This window comes from Leptidea sinapis, chromosome 36 (genome assembly GCF_905404315.1).
Source record: "Leptidea sinapis chromosome 36, ilLepSina1.1, whole genome shotgun sequence".
In the NCBI taxonomy this organism is placed as follows: Eukaryota; Metazoa; Arthropoda; class Insecta; order Lepidoptera; family Pieridae; genus Leptidea; species Leptidea sinapis.
The window spans coordinates 4,252,647-4,264,721 of NC_066300.1; the positions used below are offsets into that span (position 1 = coordinate 4,252,647).

The window sequence follows — 12,075 nt, forward strand, 5'->3', positions numbered from 1 at the left end:
ATAAATGGGGTAGAAGATGCAGAGAGAATCCACATATCTACGCAATGCTAAAGAATCAAGCCGATCGGAGATAACTTGATCGTCGATGATTCGAGCCGCTCTTCGTTGTATGCGAGGAGTATGTAACCATGTCGAACAAATTTCGAAGTTTCAATGCTGTATTTCCGCCATTTCTTTATAAAAATTTAAATGTTAATAAAATACTGTATATTTCTTCACATCAAGTTATGAATCTCGAATCAAAACTCCGAGAAAAATAATTTTATACCATTAAACACCGAAAAACCTTTATTCATGAGCTCATAAAAAGCGTTCGTTATCGCAAGAGGCCCTGTGCAAGTTTTTACATAGAACCAAGCTGCCGCGCCATTTTAGTCTCACCAATAAAAAAGAATGAATATGTATAGGTGAATTTTTAATATGAACTGAAGAAAAAGTTAGTGCACGAGACGCATTGAAAGCTGCAGTGTTATTTGTGTTTTGCTGTGCTCGTCAGAAATGCATTTCACAAAGGTTTTTTTTTATATGAGGTATGTAAGTGCTGCTCAAAGTTTACGTCGCAAATAGTCAGGTTTTCCTAGTTTCCTAGATCTTACAAAACACTTTATATTATAAACATAATAAAGCGTAAATCAAATATACTGACATAGCCCAAATGATTGCCAAACTGAAGTGGCAGTGGGCAGGGCACATAGTTCGACGGACAGTAAAGTCCTCGAATGGCGACCACGTACCGGAAGACGCAGTGTTGGTAGGCCCCCCACAAGATGGACCGATGATCTGGTCAAGACTGCCGGAATTCGTTGGATGAGGGCAGCGCAGGAGCGATCGTCGTGGAAATCTTTGGGGGAGGCCTTTGTCCAGCAGTGGACGTCTTCCGGCTGATGATGATGATGATAATAAAGTTTTATCCCCAAAAATGAAGTTAAAATATGAATAAGCTTTTTAATATCCAAGTTATATAAGGCGGGTAACGCATCTATTGACCCCTGGTGTTGCGGAAGTCCATAGACGGTTGCCTTTTCACTTCCCATCAGGTGAGTCTCTAACCCGCTTTCCCCCTTTTTTTATTAAAATTTAAGCTATTATTGTTATAAATTGTTTAAAAAAATATTAATCGGTTTGGTAGATTATAAGCACGTTGGAATTTATTAATAGCTACCTACTTAAATATAGAAATTTGTAATTTGATTTATTTTTTCTCAAAATTTTCTTAAAGGGTATACAAATTATAATTCAACTACATTTATTAATATATATACTATACAGCCCAAGAATAAAAGTCGGTAAAAAAATCGTAAAAGTTGGATCCAGGTGGCATGAAGAAGTTTCCAAAACCTTAAATATCTTAATAGTTTAATATTGGCCTTTCGTAAACCTATCGCAAATATATTAAAAAAACATAATAAAACTCTCGCAATTATCATATTATCCTGTAACATAAAACACTATTTAACATAACTTTTAAAATTATACTTCATCTGGTGCGTGATGAGAGTAAGTTGCACAATGCAACACGATATCGGAAACAAATGAATTTAGTTAATTAAATTTTATATAAATATATAGATATATTTACCACCAGCACGTGAAGTGAAATCACTCTACTTTTATTAAATATCATTAATTAGCAACTGACACTTTCAAAACCAACGGCGAATTAAGATTGCCATTTTTTTTTCCATTGTTTTTTTTCGAGCTACGGATCATCTTATATTATGTGATCACTGGCACTCACAGTCTCTCGCAACATGAGTGTTGCCGGCCTTTAGGGGAGGTACGTGCTTTTTTTAAGGAAGTTTCTTGAAAACCCGTTCAGTGGAGGACCACCAAACATCCAGATGGTGGTGATGATATCCTAATTTGTGGCGTGTCGTGCGAAGATGGAATTCGGCGGCAGGAATCAAGTCAAACAGCTCTTCGGAACACTCCTCGTGATAAAAACGGTAGAAGATAGCCGTTGGCCAATATCATTGAAATTTATGTTGAATTCCTACAATACATATAAATAAAATATACCTTAAGGTTTTGGTTATAATAAGTACCTACCTATATAATGACAATATATTTGCTATATATTGTCAAAAGATCAATACTTTATTTGATGTATTACAAAAAATACACAAAACACGTAGTATTTTCTACTATCAATATTTATTAACTAGCTGACCCGACAGACTTCGTACTGCCTCAATGGATAAATAAAAGACCTAAACTTTTGTAGAAAATGAAGTTAAAACAAACGAAAGGCATCCTTTTTTTTATGAAAAGATATAAAATGAAATGCTCGATATGAATGAAATTTTATTATTATTTTCGATTATAAACACAATATAATTACACATGATGCTGCTTACTTACAAAACAGAGTTTTCTTATAATACTGGCTTTTTATAAGGTTTCAATTTGATATTGACAGACACATCAATTTAAAGCTTTAAAATAAACTTTTTTGCTTTTTTTTGTTTTGTTTTGTGGTGCTGAACCTAAGTTCAGAATTTTTTTTTTTGACAAAACTTAAGATTTATCAATCTACATAAAATATACTTTGATGGCAAATGTCAAATAAAAATTGTTTGCGTTCAGAATTTTAATTTGTGGCAATGCTTAAGATTTATTAATCTACATAAAATTAATCTGATAGATAGTTAACAACTGTAGTTAATCTACCAAATATTAAATTTTCTTTTTACCTCCTGAGAAAGTAAGAAAGATATAAAAATTCTAATTAGTTATTCATTTTCAACTATTCTTTCAATTTGATTTATGAACGACGGGGGAAAATCAAAATTGTTGTGTTTATTTAAATCCGAGCATTTTCATGTTTATTCAAAACTTTTAAACCTTCCTTCTCAAATAATTCAAGACCAAGATTAGCCTAATCGGTCCAGCCGTTCTCGAGTTTTAGCGAGACTAACGAACAGCAATTGATTTTTATATATATATATATATATATATATATATTATATAGACTCTATATAATATATATATATATATATATTATAGAGACTCTATCTATATATATATATATATATATATATATAGATAGATAAATTACCATCCCAAAAATTATACTTACTATTTTATTTTTGCGTAATCTTACAACCGTAGATAAATTATACGTCTAGATAGTCTCTCGCTGTTAGACAACCGATAAAAACAGGTCAGGAATATTAGTTTTGTATGCTTGACAAGCTACGTCTTACACTCGCGATTTGTATGACACTTTGTGTTAGTGTACGTGAATTATTGCTGAAAATGGAGGTTAGTTCTAAATTCAAGTTTTTCGACGTTTTCACAGCTGTCGTTGTCTTTCTAGACGTATATATATGATCTAAACTTACAACATACTATCTTTTTACAAAACATAATTCACTAGGAAAAGTACTCTGTGGTAATTAGTACTAAAAATGCGAGAAATGTAAAAAGTTTCAGAAAATATTTGGAGTTGAAGATACAGAAATATAAATGTTCTTACAAACGCAACACTGTAGTGTATGTATTGGAATTAATGTAAATAATGGATCGTTAAGCGATCGTTAAAATATAAAAATAAATATCCACAAAGGTAAATATTGGTTTTTATAAGATGGTATTAATACAGCAATGATGGTGGAAGAAGAGAATTGTAATCATTTTAGTTAAATATCCGTTTGGATAAAAAGGATTAAAAAAATGCATATTTTTAATAGTCAAGTATTATAATAGACGGAGTTATGTTCGACGGATTAATTTTAATTTTTATTTTGTTTTTTGTGTCATAGTATAAAATACATTTTTGATACTGTAGACAAACTGCATTATTATTTTCTTTCATTGGACATAAAGTCAATATAAAATAAATAAAAACTTGAATTCTTTGTTAAAAAACTTCGTTAACTTAAAGCGGGTACAATAACCCAGATAAACAATTTCAAAATGAATTTATGTTTTCATAAAAATGATTTATTGTATGAAATTATCCCTAATTAATATCAACCGCATAACATTAATTATGCATGTCTATATTGGGCTAAAATGACCTGAAAATGTACGTAAAAACGTCATAATAATTATTGTGACTTACTGGTTCCATTCACGTTTCTTCCGATTATCTTATTGGAGCCGTTGGGTTGCGGGGTCGCGGGGACATGCGTCCGTCCCGTTTCCTCGCCCGGGCTCTCCATATTATCTTTCTCGCTCACACACATTAACCCGCCAAAAACGCACTATTTTTTACATCGCAAATCTAAGGCACCAGTGACAAAATAATAACATAGAGTAAGTTCATATAGGCTGTTAGCACGCTTGTATTCTCAATGTTTTTAATCTATATTTTTGCGCGGTTTCACGCGATTTTGAATGATTTGTCGCGGTGACGTTGGCTTGTTGAAGCCCAAGTCGCGACTGAAGTGATCGAGACATGAGCGGAGCCCTACGGTGCAGCTGCAACGCTCCGCCCAGCGCCCCACTGTGGCCCACAATTTCACATAAAAAAACACATAACCGAAGCTACTAATGTACGGGTGACGGGTCTTTATGTAAGGGAAGGGGTTCGAATTAGGGTCGCATTCAAACTTTTTTAGTTCATATCGATCGCAGCGTACTAAGAACTTCCAAAGTTACATTTAAGTTTTAAGTGAATACGATTCCATATTTTAAATAATTGCAATGATAAAAATTGTTATAATATTCATTTTTTATTGTAAGTGAATATTATAAAGTAAAAGAGTTTTAAATTAGAAATAAAATATTTAACAGTCGGTGGCGCTATAAGTAGAACCGTTGACTCTCACCAATGTGTCTTCGATTTTCGAATACATTTAGCCGTTTATTTGACGCCTTATAAGATCAGCATCGCTCTTGTGATTCTTCTGGAAACTCTATAAGAAAATGAGCAATTCACTCGATTGTATGAAACGTGCAGTCATTGATAGATTGACCAGGGGCGTGCATATCATATAGGTAATTAGGCAGTGCCTACCTCGATATAAACCGAAATAAATATAGCACTATTGTTAAATTTGATTTAGTTAAACTTGATTCCGTTTTTTTATCATAACCATAACCAAACTTCTATTGAACACTCACTTATAAAATTTTCCTTACGCTAGATACCAACGGTAAGTAATCTTTGCATATTGCGTACGCTGTCGGACCGGTGGGACTCCCCGATGCTGGATCGTTGGATTCGGCTGCACACAGTCGTATAGTAATTTGCCGTCATCATCGGGAAGTCCATCCGGACCAGCCTGTTATTTTATTTTATTTTATTTTATTTATTTTCTAAATAGTTGATTTTGAGTTTGCAAATTGTATTAATAAATATGGATGTAATCTCATGAATGAATCCGAAATAAATGATTATTATTATTATATTCTAAAACTCAACTACGACCTTTAGATCCACAGTGCCTACTTTGCCAGAAAACCAATGCACGCCCCTGAGATTGACAGATAACGGCTATAACTTTGTAAAAAACGGAAGCAGCCGAAATCCACTACGTTTTAAGCAACTGTTCGCTTGTAGACTTAGCCGGATTATACTTCGTCGCCATAATGTAATATGTCAAATCACATAATATGTCAAATCACTTTCATGTTACGTTTCAAACTAAACTTAATTTCAATTTATACTCAGGCAGACCCGCCTGTCATTACTCAGTATTTACATCCTCTTTGGTTTTGTCACGTACCATCAAGTAACCGGTACGTATGGTTGTTAGTCCTCTTCCATAAAAAATATTTCATAACTAGTTAGAGTAAATAATTCAATGCAAGTAATGCATACAAAACTATCTTATTTAACATTGCCATACTAGTGTGTCAGCCTTTGGTAAATTGTATTGCTAACATATTCTTCTTTTTCAACCATTAATGTGAATTTTCTAATTCTGATTTCTATTTTTGTAGTGAAACTTCTTTTGAATCGTTGAGATTTGAACCGGATGCAACGGAAAAAACGACAGGTAAGAGACACAAATACAAAAATGTGTAGGATGAAGCCGGCAAAGAATGAGATAGAAATATGCATACTATTGAAGTGAAAACTTCTTTATCATCGTTGTGATTTGAAAGTCGATGAAACGAAAAAGCGACAGTAAAAAGAGCAGTCACATCAATTCATAATATTTAACATGGGGGAGATAATGAGATAGGAAGCATAATACAATGTTTTGGTACCAGGCGATCATAGTTAAAGAAGAGATTGTCTTAAGTATGGCGCGAGTATACCTTAATATATTCTGACTCCAAGTGGTGGTAGGAATGTCTTTCATAGCGGTTGAAATCATGTGTCATCCTAGCAACACATACCAGGAATTCATATGCAGTTTAGAGGTTCATGCACTATGCAGGTTTCACTTCTGACATGTGTACTTTGTACGTACGCAATGTTTTTTTTTTATATAAGAGGAGACATACAGGCAAGAGGCAACCACCCATGGAAATCTGAAACAACAGGTGTCAAGAGATGCGTTGCTGGTCTTTAAGGTGGTATACTCTTTTCTTGAAGGTCCCTAAGTCATATCTACAATTTTGATAAGTGAATAAGTGATAAAAGTGGTGATACCCACATTATTTCGTGAATAGTTCGAAATTTTTTAGTAAAATTTTGAGTTCTAGAGCTCTTGGCGTTGCGAGAGAGAGATATCGCTTCATAGTGTGTCATCTACCGCTTTAACCTATCCAACATCTGGATGTATGTTCCTTTACAGTGCGGTTTATAACTTTATTCACGTACAACTTTGCGATATTTGAAGGCAAGGTCCTTCAAAGAAAGGACACTTGGCCTACAACTCATCGTAATACTTTTAGATTGTCAAATCAAAACCACTTTATTCATGTAGGTCAAGGTAATGACACTTATGAATATCAAGCTTTCTGTCCCTTTAATATCTACCACCATTTCGGAAAAGGTTGATCTTTAATGAGAAGTCAATTCAATTACAAAACTATGTCTAACAAAGCCTACACGGTGAAAGCACAATACCTTATTTTATATCTTTAGGTAATCTTAAAATTTCAAAACCAAAAAGTGAATCAGATAAAATAGTTGGTTTTGCAAACTCCCATTATGTTTGATTCATAATTATAGGAGTAAAATAGATTAATTTTGAACTATATACCTTTTAAAATAGTCTGCGCAAAAAACTACGCAAAAAAGGATACCTTCCGTGGCAACACTAAATTAAAAAAAAACTTTAATAAGTTGGCAAGCTCATTCGCAATTGCCTCAAAACACTTCGGTTCGGGGAAATAATAAAAATTAATATGGCCGACCGGCGTTGGAACTTGCATGCTACAAAATATAGGTTACCCTCTTTGCAACCGCTTTCTTTTGAGGGGGCAAGTTTTTTTGGGTGTTCATATCATTAAGTATTTTTAATATAATTGACTGTATTTTATCGTTTGTGAATAGAGATCGTTTGTAGTGTTAATTATTGTAATGTATATCAACTCGATAGTGCTTCTTAACCCAAATGTGTTCGGAAATATTTGGTATTATGGTGCGCACTTAGATGGATCTATATAAGATACTAGCCGACCTAGCAAACGTTGTATTGCCAAATACCAAATATATCGTACTACAATTATTGTATTCGATTGCCATCTTGCAAGCCTGTAGCGGATTTGTGGATGGAGCAGAATAATATAAAAAACGCGATACAAAAATAGTTGTAGATTGTAGAAGGGTGAAAATTTGAAGATGTATGTATTTTTCAATGCTGAATCATAAAAAATTAAACATAATTTTTTTTAAATAAAAATTATTTAGGGGTATGAAAAATAGATTTTGGCCGATTCTCAGACCTACCTGATACGCACACAATATTTCAAACAAATTGGTTCAGCCGTTTCGGAGGAGTTTGGTAACAAACACCGCGACACGAGAATTTCATATATTTGATAATTGTAAGCGTAATGTGTCTGTACATAAAAATATGTTGTTGCCTTTGTATTCAAATGTGCCTCCTGCCTATAGTTGGTTTTCGTCAATGTTGCGTATGGCTGGAAGGTCTTATAGCAGCCATCAATGAACGAACGTCGGGATAACTTAATGGAAGATGATAACTCCTTCATCATCATAACTCAATCCAACAATTATACGCTGCTGGCCGAGGAAATTCGCAAAGTAGGACCGAATTTCGTCAACATTCATGCGCCCTTTAAGAAAGAAATGATAATAAGAAGAGATAATGAAAGAAAGAAAGAAAAATGTTTACTTGTAACGTATAGTAAACAAACAAAATTATTTATGGAATATTATTTTCTATACGTCACAAATTGGTCCGAACTTAGCATGTCTGCTGGTTTGTATACCAGCGCTGATCTTAGGTTGGGCCATTTGGTGACGTCGCCTTAAAGATAATAAAAACTAATGATTTTTATAGATTGTAAGCTAAAACTAACAAAAAAATAATGAAATAGCTTTATTAACTTTTTTAGAATCAAACGAGAAATATCCTAAATTTTAATATTAAACACTCCCATACAAACGAGCGTACGTGTCACCTGGTGTTAAGTGATCACCGCCGCCTTCATTCTCTTGCAACACAAGAGGAATCACAGGAGCGTTGCCGGCCTAAAAGGAAGGTGTATGCGCATTTTTTTGAAGGTACCCTTGTCTTATCGTCCCGGAGACACCGCACAAGAAAGCTTATTCCACAGCTTTGTAGTACGTGGAAGAAAGCTCCTTGAAAACCGCACTGTGGAGGTTTTGAGTATGAGATTAGATTAGACCTTGTTGTCAACATAACTTTGATAAATAACTCCAGTAATCGACGATTGAATATTAACTCCACCTACTAATGATGTAATGGGCGGGGTTATTGTGTTACTTACCATCAAGTGAACCCTATAGCCGTGCGTTGTTATCTAACGTGACTGACTTTACAAAGTTAGTTATTCGTCACTAAGGCACAATAAACTAACTGGATCCTACACGGAGAAAGATCCCGCTTTCCTCCGCCGATTCACACACAGTTTTTCCGATGTTTTCACAAAAACCTTTCCCACACAACGAGTAGAGTCGGTTTATCATCATATCGGCATATTTCTAGCGACATTGCGACGATTCAACCTTTCACCGGCCTCAGGAAAAACCTACACTGCCATAATAGTCCCTTCTATATGATTTACAGAAAAACTTAGGCCTCGCAAAGCGCGGTTACAATTGCTTATAAAAAATTTATTATCACTAATTTGCACAAATTTACAAATATTTAAATATGTGGTAATTGTTATGATATTGTTAAATTAATAATAGAGGGAATAAGTGGCCTTCCTTGATTCCTAAAATTGATGATAGGTATTTCGTTGCTGCCAGTGGGAGGCTCCTTTGCAAAGGATGCAGGCTAGATTATGGGTACCACAACGACGCCTATATCTGCATCAGTGGGAGGTTCCTTTGCGCAGGATGCCGGTTAGGTACCACAACGGCGCCTATTTCTGCCATGTAGCAGTAATGTGTAAACATTACCGTGTATCGGTCTGAAAGGCGCCGTAGCTGGTGAAATTACTGGGTAAATGGGACTTTATATCAAATGTCTCAAGGTGACGAGCGCAATTGTACTACCTGCTCAGTAGTGGGTATTACAAGAATCCCAAGCAACTCTGCATTGTAATGGGCAAGGCTTATCAATTACCATCAGCTGAACGTCCTGCTCATCTCACCCAATTTAATGGCTTAATGATGATCAACGAGGGAGGGATGATGAGGAATGTACGCTACATTCGAATAAAGTAAGTGCACAAAAGTGCCAAGATGTATGTATTCTATGTGAGACACGTTTTTTATAACGTTCACAGCGTATCAAATATTACATTGGTGATAGAAATTGGATTGATTATCTAAGAATTGAGAATAGAAAGTTTGTTAGAGTGGTACTGTAATTTATCAGATCCTACACATTCTTTTAACAAGGTTCTAAGTCTACTATGAAATTCCTGTTGTTCTGAATCCCTCCCACCGTTCTGAACAACATCTTGGCTTAAAGAGTCACATTGATGAGATAACTTGTGGGAGCTTGATGATGATTTTACATGACTTCAAATCAAGTTCGGCTATTACTGATTCACTCATGGGTAACTAAGAGCGGGGATTGTGCGCGATTATATTGTACTAAATAATATTCTTGAACGTGAGTTATGTTCATTTTAAACGTTATTTCTACGTTTGATGAAAGCCATATATTGCAATGTTGAAAAGGATAAATTAGTTCGTGACATGAAAAGTCACGGTACTTAATAACGTGGCCGTGACGAATTATGACAAGCAAGTCTACGAAACATTTTCTATGAATTTTCATTGAGATAATCCCGCTGGTTTAATGGCCACATCGGGCGGCAGCTAAGTGAGTCTGTATTTTCTCACGATCAAGCCTCGCCTTCGACGCATTTTCTTCACAAATATCGTGAACCTGTTCAGGGTGCGACTTGGAGACCAGCTGTGTCACAAAGGCCCAAATACCAAATTGTGTTTGATTTTTTGATTTTTTTTTATGCCAATAAGGGACATGACGGGCAGGACGTTCAACTGATAGTAATAGATACGCCCTTTCCATTACAATGCAATGCCGCTCAGGATTCTTAAGAAATCCAAAAATTCTGAGCGGCACTACAACTGCGCTTGTCACCTTGAGACATTAGATATAAAGTCCCATTTACCCAGTAATTTCACCAGCTACGGCGCCTTTCAGACCGATACACGGTAATGTTTACACATTACTGCTTCATGGCAGAAACAGGCGTCGTTGTGGTACCTATAATCTAGTCGGCATCCTGTGCAAAGGAGCTTCGCACTGCTAAAATTGATGTAACAGTCACGTTATCAGTTTTGTATGCATGTTACATACTTTTAGCATACCGTAATAATTGTTCTTTTGTCACTGATCGAAGGGCACAGCACTTCTTAGTACACTCAGGATAACTCCTTATTAAAATATTTATTAAATCCTATACTTAGGCTAAGGATTAGTCACCGCTGCGCTCCAGCTAGATACCGCAGGCGTAGTCGTAAAGTACAGCAACTTATAGTACGCCCATTCCACCTTCGCACGACACGCCACAAGTTAGGATATCATCCTCACCATCTGGATGTGTGGCGGTCCTCCACAGTGCGGTTTTCAAGGAGCTTTCTTCCACGTACTACATAGCTGTGGAATAAGCTTCCTTGTGCGGTGTTTCCGGGACGATACGACATGGGTACCTTCAAAATAAGCGCGTACACCTTCCTTAAAGGCCGGCAACGCTCCTGTGATTCCTCTGGTATTGCAAGAGATTGTGGGCGGCGGTGATCACTTAACAACAAATGACCCGTACGCTCGTTTGTCCTCCTATTCCATAAAAAAAAAGTGGGCGATAAACACTTTGTGACGTGCCACATGTTCTGTTAAACTTTGCTAATAATTGAAACTAAAATGCCGGGTTGCTTAGTAAAACGTTGTAAAAATAATACTACAAGAAGTAAGTCAGACACTGGGATCACATATCATAAGTATTTTTTAATTTTATTAATTTCAATGTAAAATAACACGAAGCCTATATTACCAAATTTGAATGATGCCATTGAGTGTCAATATGCCACGCACACAAGCATCTAATAGTTGCCGTTATAAAAAAGCTATTGTTGTTAGGTAGTGCGGGTAGCTATTTGGAGCGCAGCGGAGGCCAACCCTTAATCTAAGGTCCTATACAGACTTTAGGTCATCTGGCCTTTCCATTAAAAACGGTTCATTTACAGTATATTATTGAAAGTAAATACGAGTAAATTAAATATTCCATTATTTGAAGTACTTAAAAATAATTTCAATTATTGGGCAGACTGAAATTAATTAGGAGTGTCTAGAAGCTTTTTTTAGTAACTTTAATTTCTATTTATTTTGTACAGAATTCTAAATTATCTTCTAAATATTAACCCCCTTTTTCATAATGGTCCGCTAAGTTAAAACAGCCGCTAAGGAGTGTTATTTCTCATGCTGACTTAGGTCAATAGAAGAAGACAGAGTGAGAATTAGCAATGCTTTAAGTTAGCAGACTATTATGAATAAGGGGGTAAGTATCTGTTGGTAACTTATACTATACTATAATAAATAT

At 35.3% G+C, this 12,075-nt stretch overlaps 1 protein-coding gene and 1 long non-coding RNA gene across 2 annotated transcripts in view; both read right to left on the bottom strand.

The window, feature by feature from the left end:
* Positions 1-4,375, bottom strand: part of LOC126975621 (NGFI-A-binding protein homolog) — a 54,116-nt gene extending 49,741 nt beyond the window's left edge. Inside the window, exon 1 of the mRNA XM_050823610.1 lies at positions 4,067-4,375. Within this exon, the coding sequence (XP_050679567.1) occupies positions 4,067-4,190 (124 nt within the window). The 5' untranslated portion in view covers positions 4,191-4,375. The remainder of the gene's footprint in view (positions 1-4,066) is intronic.
* The window catches only part of LOC126975650 (uncharacterized), a 157,065-nt gene that overhangs the window by 53,247 nt on the left and 91,743 nt on the right, over positions 1-12,075 (bottom strand). The gene's annotated exons all lie outside the window — the stretch shown is intronic.